Raw genomic sequence first — 13,860 nt, forward strand, 5'->3', positions numbered from 1 at the left:
CACCCTCCAACTTAGCTCCCGACGTTACGCGTGCGCAGTCGGCGTGCCAGAAGCTGTCTGGTGCGGTGCTACACCTTTCTGTGTCTCTGTAGCTACAGACCACAGCTGCTGTCTGTGAAGGCCACGGCAGGTCTGCAACCTTGTGAAGGTGTGCTGAACACGCACACACGCACAAACACTTGCACGGCTTACTGTGGGGGTTCTTTTTTTTTTCGTAGATATTTTTTCTTACCCTCGATTGTGAGGAAAATCTACAAAAGTTTGCTCCTCATGTAAGTAAAGCCAGCTGGGTTCAGGAGCAGCGACTGGTTACGGAGACCAGCAGGAGGAGAAACCATGGCTAACGGAGGAAGTTTGTGGGGAGAATCTGCCCTGGGAAGAAAGGTAAGCAACAGGTGCTTGACTTCGTAAGTTCTCACACTCATCATGCTGTCTGGTTACACGCCTTTCTTCTAACTGGCAGGATGCTCCCGAGCGTTCATTCTCACTTTTCCTCTTTTTCTTTTGTAAGCTGTTATTAGTGTCTTTCCTTTTTCTTTCTCTTTATTTGCTTGTTTATTTGTCTTTACCTGCTTGTTTGCTTTTTATTTTGTTTTTCGCTCTAGGCACTTGACTAAGTGTCTTTTTACGCTCCCTCATGCTGTTTTTTTAAAGTTCTTTAATTTTTAATTTTTGTTTGTGTGTTACTTTATTTCATTTTTCTCTCTTTCTGTCTGTCTTTTTTTTTTTTTCGCTAGTCATCTGAAGACAATCATTTTAAATGCATCGTCCTTGTTGATACCGTTCGTTAGTCACAGTTCGGTTTTCTTCTAGCACACTTTGTTGCTAGCTTGCATGGATCGTTGGAAATGTTTTTCTATGCGAACAAAATTTTTACATGTTTTTGCTTGTTTGTTTAAAAATGGTGGAGACTGTGTATGTGCGTGTATCTCTATGTTTGTTCGTGTTTGTGTGGGAAAAATATGTGGGTGTGAGCGTTGTAGGTAGACGCAGATGTTAGCTTGCTTTATGTAGAAAGGATTGTCCTTTAGGTATGGTCGAGACACTCCTTAGTAAATAATCAACGGCTTCTTTATGGACCCATCACCGTAAACTCTTCCATATTCTTCTCCCACTTACTTCGCCGTTCTTGTCTGAACGTTGACTGCTGCCACTATGGACGAACTACAAGTCGTCAAAAGCTATTGGGCTTCAGTGTGGACTTCCGTCCCGGAAGTCAGCACTTTGCGGTGTGGTGTGATCCCAAGTGAAACGTCCTTCAGACAATGGGTTTTCCACAATCGCAGAACTGCAGTTTGTCGAAGAGTGGTCAGAGGAGTTTTGAAGCAGCCACCACTTTCTTTGTGCTTCGAAATCAAAAAGCAATAATTTATCTACCATGTCTTTTGCCTGCCGACAACAAACTTATCGTTAATAATGACTTCAGCCATCTGCAAGCAGTTAGACCATTGACACACGGCTCCAATGCTTTGCAAGATGATGAGATTTTTCTTTTTCTGTTAAAATTAAGTAGTACTGTACCAACAATTAATGGAAACCCATGCATGTATTTTAGCTTATTGTTCGCGCCTCAGAGTATAGAATATTCAATTCACTATGTTTTCTGTATGTCAACATGTCGTAGAACTAATCGCAGACTAAACCTGTTTCCTGCAAACACGAAAGTTAAAGGCTACCGTCAATGTACTTTTAAAACCAACGAGAACTACAAAGCAGAACTTTTATTTTTTAAGCAGTCGGGAGCTGTGGTCTATAGGAAAGTAAACAACACAAGGGAAATGTTTAGCACATTACTTTTTGAGCTGCATGATGGAGGCCAGAGATAATGAGGCTGCTCTCAATCTCCAGCTATGTAAAGAACATAAAGATAAAAGATTTACGTGGTGAGTCGAGATCAGGGCCCAGGTGCACAATGCCTCCCTAGCCATAGCTGGATAGTTAATGATAAGTTCTCAGCTACCTTTCTGGTAAACTTCTTTGAACGTTGATCACCCCGATAGGGACTAGTGACATGTTATGCATCTGGGCACAGTGTGTTTGCACTTCTGTTGCCAGCGTGTGGCTGTTAAAAAAGAAATGACTGACGAGTGTAGTCCCCGGACTGATAAACATGCGAAGCGTTGTCTGCGATTCCCAAGACTGCGTGAGAAGATGAATGCGAAGAGACAGCAGCGGGGTGAGCGGCAGGATGTAAAGAACAGAAAAAAAAATGAATGAGAGATGCGGTTTTTTTTTCTTTTTTTTATTTTTTTCTTTTTACGCTAGTCTCTCGTCGGTTTCGGAGAAGAAGGTGGGTAAAATAATCCCACATAAAAACAGGATGATGTATGTTGCAAGGCCTGGGAAAAGCTCTATTCGTAGGATACCAAACACCCCTTTCCTGCTCTACAAGCGTCGCATGTATTTGGGGGATACTGACTGATACTGCTAGTGTAAAAATTATTGGCTATAAATCCTGACTGATTATTGCTGTTGCTATGTTTTGTGCTCCTTTTGTTCTGTTATTCAACCTTAATATAACACTGTGTTTCGTACGGGTTCTTGTATTGTCACTGCTTCGTTCCATCTTTTCCACAACTGCTGACTAAACCAGCCTGGTATGTATGACATATCGGAACGCCTTCAAAATGCAATGATTCAACAAAATGCAAGGGAAATTTTAGGATTTTCTAGCAAACATATTAAGAACCTCAATGCCTATATTATGTTTCTGGAACCTTCGAGAAATACAATATCCTTAAGCGTCAGTCTCTTTTCTGTTTCCAGGCTCGTAGGTCAGGTATCTTCCTCGCCTTGCTGTTGACAGTGACAGGTAAGTGTCAACCAAATAATTACTATTAATAAAGTAATATGGAGTTGTTAATAAATAACTCTGAAGAACTTGTTAAGTAGCGTTTGAACCTCTACAAGAGAAAAGACAAGAAAAGAGTTCCTGTGCATTGATACAAGCATATTCATACGTCATTACAGATGTGCATAGATGAGTTAATACATACGGACTTACAATAAAAGGTAGGAACAGTTTGGCTAGCTGATTATCTTTCCATATATTTTGTGTAGTATAGAATATACTTAATGTACTTCTAGAAGCTCCAATTCCGTTGTTTGTTTTCTGTTTTTAGCGGCCTCTTCCTTGACACGTGAAACAGGAGAAAAGACGTCTTCCTCCTTCTCCAGGAGTGAGGAAGCAGGCGAGGCATCTCACTCAACCTACACCAGAATCTCGGGGTCAAAGGTCGGTTATGAAGGCCGTGACAAACTCTCGGCACCCAGAGAGGACCTGCTCGCCAAGCTAAAGACAGTAGCTGCAGAAAATGGCGAGGCAGGAATCCAGACAAGAGGGACTAAGGAAGGATCTGCTTCCAAAGGTTCCTACGAGGCGAGGAACAGCAGCAGCAGCAGCAGTTACTACCAGGCAGAGGCCAGTTTTCATGCCGAGAGTGGAAGCAGCAGTTCGTTTCAATCTGGCTTCCAACATGGGGCAGAGGCGGGCAGTCAGCAGGGTGGAGCTGTCCGGTCTGGTTACAACCAATCCGTCAGCAGTAGCAGCAGCAGCAGCGGCAGCAGCAGCGGCAGGGTCGGCAGTAGCAGAGCTGCCGCCTCACAAAACGAACGCCAGGAAGAGTCTGCTAGACAAGCCCAAACGGCGAGCCAAGCTAGACTGGTGAGCCAGTCACAACAGGCTAACCAAAGCCAGCAGGTAAGCCAGGCCCAACAGGTGGACGCCAGAAGCGAGGCATCTCGTCACAGCTCCTCTGATCGGAGGTGAGTAGACATTCCGTCAGTTTCTGCTAGTCAGAAGACAGGTAAATAGTGTTCTTAAATAAGCAGACGGTCGATTCTACTTAGGTGCTTGGGGGTCTGGAATTTACTGTGAGTAGGTAAAAAGATGTGAAAGTCACAATCGACAATAATTTTATCTTTGCCTCATGTTTTCATGTGTCACAAGATGAGTACTGTTCATTCGTTCCAACAATTTCTCTCACGATTGTGAGTTCCTGAGTAAATTATTATCGTGCTGCACTACAATATTTTTAATGTCACAACGGCTTTAGTGAAACTTAACCGAAAATGTGAATGTCTGGTGATGACGTAAAATTGTTAGAGGTCGAGATGAAGTCCGTACCCAGAGTGACGAGCAGTCTCGAGCAGCTTCCGAGGGGGTGTCGGCAGCAAGGTCGGCGTCTGCAGAGAGCGCAGCAGGTAGGAGAAGTGAAGCATCCAAGTCGGCATCGTCTTCATCGCAGTCGGTGTCCGAGCTCGACAAAGCGTCCGTGATGACTTCCGACTCGGACCAGCGCGCGTACTACGAGGAGCTGTTTTCAAAGAGTAAGAAACAAATCCAGTAATGAATCGTGTCAACTTGCTTGAGCTTTGCACACAAGCTGGAAATACAAGCCGTGAATACATCCTCGGAATATTTCTTCTCTTCCTTTTCTTTTTTCTAATCTGCTGCCGTTAGTGCTGATGAGAATAAAGATGAATAAGATGACTACGACGACGACGATGATGATAGAGGAGGCAGTCAAGAAAATTATCTCTGTTGATTTTGCAATTAACTGGTTTAAAATTAGGGTGCCATCTCTCTAACAGCTGTAATTCCTGTTTAATATTCCTGCGTCTCTTTATTTCTTTCCCTCTCTCTCTCCTTTTGCGATACGCGCTCACTCAGGTGCAAATGTGCAACCTAATGTACGGGTTTCTTTTTTAATGGTTTTCTTTTTTCCATTCATCAGGGTGCAGGCCATGTGAGGTCAACGGCCGAATGTACAGAGGTCATTCTCGGTTTGAATACGATGATAACTGTAACCGCTTCAGATGCGTCTGCAGTTGTGACGGTTCCTACAATTGCCCAGCCAGGTATAATCTAGATAATAACGACATGGCACAGAATGAATGAGCAGATTGGATATGTGTTGTATAAGCATAAATGTATGAGTAGAGCCTTTTCTCCGGTTTTTTCCCCTTTCTTTATTTAAAAAAAATTGCAGCGTTGAGTGTTGATCGTAGCTTCTACCAAAGTGTCTTTTTCAGCTAACACCATGCTTGAATATCCCATGATGCATTTTCATGATGTTAAGTATAAATACTTCTTGGTAATGCCATGCTATGCCAAAAATAAACTTATTGCTCATAGAGACCACAATAACGACAGAGTAAAACTGTTTTGTGTTGGCATTCATCCTTTCATTATTTTCCGAAAACTCTAATCCAGTGCTTTCTTCGTAACGGACCTATCTATTTACCTGAACTCCCATACAATATCGCCGTCTGTCTACAGATACACCATAGACATCTGCAAACAGGGAGCTGAAGGAAATACTTCCAGTGAGCAGCCTTCGAGATCCCGCTGTCAGCGTTGTCAAGCCCTGGGCCACGAGTACGGTTTCATGTGTATTTTTCACATGTTATCCATAACCTATTGAGTAGACACTTCTGTTAAGACTGCATTTAGCTCTGTTACTCTTTTGCTTACAAACAGTAGTGAAGAATAAAATTTGTCCTTAATTAATTTCTGTAAATATTTTACAGGTCACTGAGGTCAGGAGTCTTCCTGAAAAAGCACTTTATTGATGACCAGAATTGTAGATTGTTTGATGGCTGTACATTTCCAAGCAAGCCCTAATAAAGTGGCATTTACCTGCTTTGTTGATTTGTTTAGGTTTGACGGTAATTCCTACTTCGACGTCCAGGACGGTTGCCTCCGACATCGCGGCTGCATCTGCTACTGTAACGGTACTTGGAGCTGCCCCAAAGAACGCTCCATCAACACGTGCGAGGGTGAAAGGGTTGTTGGCCCCGCGCGCACGTGCAAATCCTGCAACGCCAAGGGCAAAGTCGTTGCCGGGGAGACGTACTTCGACCTGGAAGAGCCTTGCAAGCGATATAGATATTGTAGATGCCGCTGTGATGGTTCTTGGGAATGCCCGGAGCAGTACGCGGAAGACACATGCAAATCTCCTACTACTCCTTCTCCAGTAAATTTAAAATTTATATAATTTAAAAAGTATTATTGAGAGGTATGTTATCGTTAAATTATGGAGAGTGTTATTAACACAACAATGATTTAAGCAGGTTAATCTAAGAGGTCTAGATTGACGCAGTTGAGGTCAATAGACTGCCACAATCACCAGACAGATCCTTTTATTTATTGTTTTCGTGTGTCCCTCAAGGCGGAAGACACGAGGTGCAGGAGCTGCGTGGCCCACGGCAAAGAGTTTCAGGGCAACACGTATTTTGAGCTGGAGGACGGCTGCGTCGAGTACAAGAACTGCGTGTGTCGCTGCAACGGTTCGTGGTCGTGTCCCACGCGCTACGCTCGCAACAAATGCCATGGACCAGGGGGCGTTGGGCGCAATAAGAGTTATGTCAACACCAACACCGACTGTCAGTCCTGCTATGCTTTCAACGTGTAAGTACTGAATGGATACTGGGGGCAGGGTCAATAACCGATGGATAGCTGGGAGGGGTGGAAGACGTGTATATGGGAATGAGTGATTTTTTTTTTTTTTTTGCCGTTTTCTGGATAGTTACTTGCAAAGTATGTATTTATACCAGAAGACGCTCGCTAAAGCACGTAGTTATGTCGACTCATCAAAGGCGACAGCAAGCCCTGCAGATGAGGCTGAGCTAGCGATTGTCTTGTACTAATCCAGATGTTAACCGTCCTGCAGGTACCACCGCGGCAACACCTACTTCACTGCCCGGGACGGGTGCACGCAGTACTCCAGGTGTGTGTGTCGTTGTGACGGTTCGTGGGACTGCCCTCCCAGGTACGCCTCCAACGTCTGCACCACGGCTAACACCACCGTCTCCACCAGCGACGACTCGGAGTGCTCGGACTGCGACGCCCGCGGCAAAATCGTGTCGCCCAACACTTTCTTCAACCTCACAGAAGTGCGTCTCATGTTCTTGGCAGCTGTGAACTAGACGAGTAACTCCTGTCATGTTCACGTGATCCCATAATTTCATCTTTTTTCTGCTCTCCACTTCATTCTTTTCACTGACAAAGTTTACAAGTTTGCTTGTCTCCCCTTTCTTGCTAAACATAATGAAAATTTCCCATCTGCCGGTCTGCTTGCAGGGCTGTGTGACCTACAGCCAATGTCTCTGTCATTGTGACGGCTCATGGAACTGTCCAGAACACTTCGCTCGCAACATCTGCGACAAACCGGAAGTCGACAAGGATGTAGAAAGTGACGGGTGCAGAAACTGTCATGTTGACAGCCGAGTAGTGAGAGGCAACAGTTACTTCGACAGGATCGACGGTTGCTACAGGTATAATGTTACTCTGTATACATATATACTTCATTTCAAGCTCTCTACCCAATTCCACTATCGCCTCTTTTTAAGTTATTTCTTATTTCGCTCTACTCGAGGAAACGGAGAGGCTGGTGGTTAGATTCTCGTGTGGCCCAGCTGACCAGCAGTTGAACTGATACCTGACCCCAGTGAAGTAGAGATCGATGATGGAGCCCTCACCAAAACAGAGCTGGTTCGAAATAAAGGCGGTCTTAAACATCTTGCCTAATTGTTGCTTTATATTTTGCTTATTTATTTTATTATTTTTTTGCCTTAAATATTTTTAAAGACAACCTTCTTGGCATGACATTACGAACAAGTGAGAGAGAGAGTGTGGGTGTGAGAGAGATTTAATCACTGTAATATTATTTTAGATATCGTGACTGCCTGTGTAAGTGCGACGGAAGCTACGAATGCCAACCAAACCGTGTCATCAACATCTGCTCACTCGAGAGCGCCAACGCTTCCAGCGCCGCCTCATCCTCATCTTCGTCAGAATCGTCGTCGTCCTCCTCGTCCTCCTCCTCGTCCTCCTCGTCTGCTGCTAGCTCCGCCTCTGGTGCGGCTGCGCAGTGCACTGGTTGTGTGGTTGGTGGTCAGCAGCGAGCTCCCAGATCGAGGTTCACGTACGAGGCGGACTGCCACGAGTACGACTGCGAGTGCCACTGCAACGGAGTGTTCACTTGCCCCGCGGAGCGCGCGCGCTACATCTGCCAGCCCCGGTGCTCCGAGTGCGAGGTGGACGGGCAATTCTACGACGGTAACTCCTACTTCTCACGCAGAAGCGGGTGCTTCGAGTATCTATGCACGTGTTTCTGCAACGGCTCCTGGGTTTGTCCAGCCGACCGCGCCAACAACACGTGCACCGAGGGTCAGACCCGACCTGGAAGCTCCAGTGAAGCGGTTAGCACGGCTAGGGTACGTAATTCTTTTTGTTGGGGTTGTTCCTGATTGTAAAGCTAGAACATGGCTGGTATGTTGCCGTTGGCTGCAGGCAAAGGGCAAAGCAGTTTTCAGACAGTTGTAATTATATACAAGTTTCAAACTATTAACTAATAGAAGGGGACACCCATCAGGACATTATACTAGGATGGAGGGACGGAGAATGTAGAAGACAATGGAAAGGTTTGATCATTAAAGTGTTTGTATAAAATAAAAAAGATGATAAAAATGTTTTGTGTGATAAAGTAAAAGAAGAAAGCAGAGGTATTGTCAACGACTTTGATGCCGATGACAAGAACGAGTAGTTCTTTTTTTAATGTCTACGTCCATTTACCTGTACAGGTTGAAAGCAGCTGCAGTAGGTGCGTGTCTAACGACGGCCGTACTCATGCACCAGAAACCGACTTCAGCCTGGAGCAGGGCTGCATCCAGTATCGCTGTCGCTGCAACTGTGACGGCTCCTGGAACTGTCCAGGTGAAGCGGCCAGAAACGTCTGTCGTGGTGAGGTAAGACAGCTTTACACATCACGTGACATAGTTTCCGCATCCGATGCATCCTCGCTTCTGATTGAGCAGACTACACCTGTCTCTATTAAAGATGTAAGCCTTTATGGTTTTACTACTAAATATTGTACTTATTACCATTTCGGACAACGTGCGAGCTTTTTTCCGAATAAAAAGACAATCGTTGAAGTTTAGGAAATATTTTAGGAAAATCACACTTGTGACATGGATTTGTTCACAACATTTAGGGCTTGCTGAACGGGAAGGGGTGAGTGTCATGATGTGACTATCTGGAACAATGGCAGAAGTACACCGCAGCTCATCAACCATAATTAAAAGACCCAGAACAAAGATTCTCACGCTTTTCCTGACATAACACACCTGTTTATGATGTCCAGAATTCATATATCCTGCTTGTAATGTCCAACATTTTTCTGTTTGTAATATACAGTCTCTTGGCGGGTGCCGAAGCTGTGTAATCTCGGAAACTCAGATTTACCGCGGAGGTGAAAACTTTGAGATGCGAAAAGAGTGCATCCACTACAAGTGTCGCTGCAACTGCGATGGGTCATGGGAATGTCCAGGGGAAGAGGCCAGGGATGTCTGTCTCGGAGAGGTCAGTGAACAAGTAAGGCAGTTAGGGGCCAGGTAGCATTGACTGAGGTGAAGATAATCACAGATATGATCACTAACATCATCATCAACATATTCATCAGTCATTTATATTATCATAAGCAATTATATCAGCTACTCCATTCCTCATTCACTCCACCACCACCACTACAACAACCACCATCACCACCAACTTGTTTCTACGTTCTCGTTTAGGTTCCCGGCGGATGTCGCGTATGCCGGGTATCAGAAGAAGAGACCTATCGGGGTGGGCGTGATTTTACACTTGTCCAAGGATGCATACACTATCAGTGCAAATGCAACTGTAATGGCAGCTGGGAGTGTCCAGGCAAAACAGCCAGAAACGTGTGCATTGGTGAGGTCTGTATCACTCTTGAAATATTTTTTGTCTGGAATATCTCTTTGTCGAACTGTGTGCGCGCGTGCTTTTTTTTTTATTTTACAGATTAGTGCATGTATTTTTGCACAACTATTCGCACATAGATCTTCTGTAAATTTGTCAAATCTCAGTTGAGGAAAAGGGTTTTTGTCTCATGATCAGGTCCCAGGAGGGTGCCGAGTGTGTCAAGTGGAAGGGCAACCAAGACCCTTTCGCGGCGAGTCTGATTTTCAGATGGTCAAGGACTGCATCAACTACAACTGCCGGTGCAACTGCGACGGCAGCTGGAACTGTCCTGGAGAAAAAGCCAGACGAGTATGCAACGCTGACGGCTCACCCTTGACCCCACCCCAACGCCCCACGACGCCGCAGTGCCGCACGTGTGTGGTGTCCGACACAGAGAGGTTCCAGCCAGGGAGGAACTTCACCTTGCGAAGAGGCTGCTATCAGTTTCAGTGCGGCTGCGAGTGCGATGGCAGCTGGAACTGCCCTGCCGAACGCACACGCAACTTGTGCGAGCGACGAGACGACCCAGTTCTACGCGCCCAGACCTGTCAGAGCTGCAGGGTCTCCAACTACGTGTTTCCGGGTCGATCCTCTTTTCTGCTGACTCGCAACTGCTTACAGTTCGGCTGCGAATGCAACTGCGAAGGACGATGGACTTGCAACCACACGGACACCCGGAACGTGTGCAGAGGCGACGACAGTGCCCCTGTACTCCCCCGACTATCATCAGCATCGTCAGTCTCCACAGTGTCGTCTTCGTTGTTAGCTCAACAGCAGCAACAACAGCAGCGACAACAACGACAGGACACGCTGTCTTCTTCGCCCATCCACAGATCCGTCAGCACAGCGCAGGGCTCCTCGGTGGCCGAATCTAGCCTCAACTCCAACGCCAGATCGCTGGCCAGGACCAACACCACGTGCAGGCCTTGCCTGGTGGACGGAAAGAGGTATCAGTCCGACTCACAGTTCTTTATGGAAAAATCCTGCAGGCGCTTTACTTGCTACTGCAGATGCAACGGCGCCTGGCGGTGCCCGCGGGAAGAAGCCGTCGATATCTGCACCAATGGCAGACAGAGTGCTGCTGCGGACTCCAGAGCGGTATTGTCGAGCCAGAGTTCTTCGGATTCTCGCAGGGTAGAGTCTTCTGCAGCATCATCCAGCAGAACGCAGCTGGACCGCAGCGCGGAGAGCAGGAACCAGGCACGATCCCAGGAGAAGGCCACCACTGACAATGAAGAAGCTGCTGCGGCCTCAAGGCACAGCACAGACCAAAGGTATGGGAGAACAATTATTCGAGTGGTCGGAGCAGCAGACACAAATGCCTCCTCCGTCGCTGCATCCAGTGATTCTCGCCAGGAGGGCGGTAGTGATGGGCAGCAGGAGCTTAATGTACGTGGATACTACGTGGACAGAAGACAGGAGGGCTTCGATAAGAGCAGCAGGACCCAGGGAGCTCAAGATGCCTACAGCCAGCAGGATTCCCGACAATCGCAAGGGCAAGCGGGAACCGGCGACACAATGAGGGTCGTGTATACCAAGACCGAGTTCCAGTCTGGCAGCCAGTTGCCAGGTAGGCAGGTGAGTTACAGCACTCACGGTCAAGGACAGGATGCTACGAACCTTGGTGGACAGAACGGTGGTCAGCAAGCATACCGCTATGAATCTCAGTCAGGTTACAGGGGACAAGTACTGGAAGGTCAAAATGACGACTACTACGAGCAGTCCCGAGGCCAGGCAGGCGGCCACCAGGCCCAGAATCAGTATTACTCGGCTTCAAAGGCTTCGTCTTCTGCTTCCTCATCCACCAGGTCGGGCGCGGACGCAGGGCTTCAGTCCAGGCAGATGAGTAGCGCATCTGCGGTGTCCAGTGCCGAGGCAGGCTCCGAGGCCACGGGTACTGCAGTGGAAAGTGGGTGCACGCCTTGTCAGGTGGACAACAGATTGTACCACTCTGGCTCCGTGTTTGACTGGCGGCGTGGCTGTATAGTTTACAAGTGCTCCTGCCTCTGCAGCGGTTCCTACCGCTGCCGTCCGACCATGGACTCCGACTGTCGACCAGAGAAAGGAGAGGATGTCGGCGCCGGACTTCCTGCAGGGGTTCTCACCGGACAAGTCCCTGGCAGGACAGGCAGATCCTGTGGCAACTGCTATGTGCAAGGCTATGTGTTCCCTGGCAACATGAGCTTCACTTTGCGTGAAGGCTGTGATGAGATGTCCTGCACGTGTGGCTGCGACGGAGCGCACCAGTGTCAGGGCAGAACCCCTATCCCTGGCTGTACAGCGGTATCTACACCTATCGGAGGCGCCTCGTATCCATACGCAGTACCGGCTGGCGTGTATCCCAATGGTTACAATCTTCCAGCTCGTCCAGGACGAGTATATAGCAGTTTCCAGACATACTATTCTGCCTCTTCTGGTTCCTCGGGCGGAGCATGTGCAACATGCAGTGGTGGTCTTCTCTTACCGGTGGGTGTCCTGCCGCAGGGTGGACAGGTGGACCCCGCGCAGCCACTGGCATCACAGGGTCAATACAACGCGCAATTCCAGATGGTACCCATGATGCAAACACCTGTCTCGGACAGTGGGGCCAGAGACGTGGAGGACAAGAACTGCGCGTCCTGCTTCGTCAATGGCAGGTCGTATCGTGGCAGCTTTGAGTACACCAAAGACTGCTACTACATCACCTGCTACTGCGACTGCTCGGGGATGCTGCGGTGCTCGGCGCAGCTAGCATCGTCGGAAGTGTGTCCTCCTCAATATGGCCCTGTCAGTGGTCGCTGTCGCAGTTGCGTCGTGCAAGGTCACGAGTACCCTCCCAGCGTGCAGTTTGGCCTGCGGGTGGGCTGCTACGGATACGAGTGCACATGCGGGTGTGACGGCATGTGGATGTGCCCGACTCAGGTGCCAACCAACTACTGCGTGCGCCCGGCCAGCTTTTCCCCCAGCGTTGGCTACGACAGGTATGAAACTTTGGCCTCAGAGGGGACCGCTGGACAAGGGTACACAGCTGAACTGAAGGAGTCGTCTTTCTCTCAAAGTGCATTAGAGGATCCACTGAGCTGTACGGACTGCATCATTCGAGACACCAGTTACCCGAGTCGAAGCAGATTTCTCTACAGGGATGGGTGCTTGCAACACACGTGCGACTGTGCCTGTGACGGAAGCTGGTCATGCCTCAAGACTGAAACGGTGGACGTCTGTCAACAGCAGCAGACCATGCAGGAAGAGGAGAGAAGAGAAGAGATGAGGAAACAACAGAACGAAGATGACAGAAGGCAGCGTAAAGAAGATGACATGATGACAGACCGAATGAAAGCAGTGGCTGAAGTTGCTGCACATGAAGCCAGGCTAGCCTCCCTGAACAACAAGTGCCAGAGTTGCCAAGTGGATGGCAAAAACTATTTGGCCAATTCTCAGTTTAACTACAGACAAGGCTGTAACCTGTTCACATGCCAATGCTTCTGCAATGGTTCCTGGGAATGTCCCAGCACCAGCACGCGAAACCTTTGCCTTTCTTCCGACTATCGAGTGGATGGATGTCGTGAGTGTCGGGTGGACAACAAGACCTACCCGGGAGGTACACCCTTCACTCATCGAGAAGGATGTTGGGAGTTTGCCTGTCACTGCGACTGCAATGGACAGCCTGCCTGCCCGCCGGAGAGATCGCGCAACCTCTGCAGCTTGGTGGGAGGCAGCCTTGACCAAGCTCAATCTGATGTCAGCGAGACTGGTGGCGCCATAGTGCCAGCGTCTGCCTGCAAGCCATGCATGGTAGAGGGGCAAATGATTCGCTCTCGGTCAGCTTTTACACAGCGGCGTGGCTGCACAGAGTTTCTGTGCCAGTGCTCCTGCAATGGCACCTGGACATGCCCTGTGGACCGCTCTTACAACTTCTGCGACCTGAGTAACCCCAGTGAAGGGGGAAGTGAACTCACTACTGTACCCCGCAAAGGTAAGATTAAAATACTGTTTATGCCCTGAAATTTGGCATTTTAAAAGTTCCTTTTTTGTTCTTGGATTGAAGAGGTAGGGGTGAAATGGCAAATTTAGTTGATTACAACATTAAAAATAGTTTAGTACTTTTACCAAATTGT

The 13,860-nt window shown here is 47.9% G+C and overlaps 1 protein-coding gene across 2 annotated transcripts in view; it reads left to right on the top strand.

Annotated features, from left to right (window-relative positions):
- The window catches only part of LOC112565575, a 14,821-nt gene continuing 961 nt past the window's right edge, over nt 1-13,860 (top strand). Inside the window, exons 1-15 of one of the 2 annotated variants that reach the window (XM_025241093.1) lie at nt 1-384; nt 2,767-2,812; nt 3,123-3,765; nt 4,106-4,329; nt 4,737-4,860; nt 5,282-5,380; nt 5,663-5,978; nt 6,174-6,412; nt 6,675-6,897; nt 7,085-7,278; nt 7,677-8,220; nt 8,587-8,751; nt 9,200-9,376; nt 9,577-9,741; nt 9,923-13,718. In XM_025241093.1, the coding sequence (XP_025096878.1) occupies nt 337-384; nt 2,767-2,812; nt 3,123-3,765; nt 4,106-4,329; nt 4,737-4,860; nt 5,282-5,380; nt 5,663-5,978; nt 6,174-6,412; nt 6,675-6,897; nt 7,085-7,278; nt 7,677-8,220; nt 8,587-8,751; nt 9,200-9,376; nt 9,577-9,741; nt 9,923-13,718 (7,003 nt within the window). In that variant the 5' untranslated portion in view covers nt 1-336. The remainder of the gene's footprint in view (nt 385-2,766; nt 2,813-3,122; nt 3,766-4,105; nt 4,330-4,736; nt 4,861-5,281; nt 5,381-5,662; nt 5,979-6,173; nt 6,413-6,674; nt 6,898-7,084; nt 7,279-7,676; nt 8,221-8,586; nt 8,752-9,199; nt 9,377-9,576; nt 9,742-9,922; nt 13,719-13,860) is intronic. The other variant, XM_025241094.1, reaches the window with a different exon arrangement.

Source organism: Pomacea canaliculata, linkage group LG6 (assembly GCF_003073045.1).
Source record: "Pomacea canaliculata isolate SZHN2017 linkage group LG6, ASM307304v1, whole genome shotgun sequence".
Taxonomy (NCBI): domain Eukaryota; kingdom Metazoa; phylum Mollusca; class Gastropoda; order Architaenioglossa; family Ampullariidae; genus Pomacea; species Pomacea canaliculata.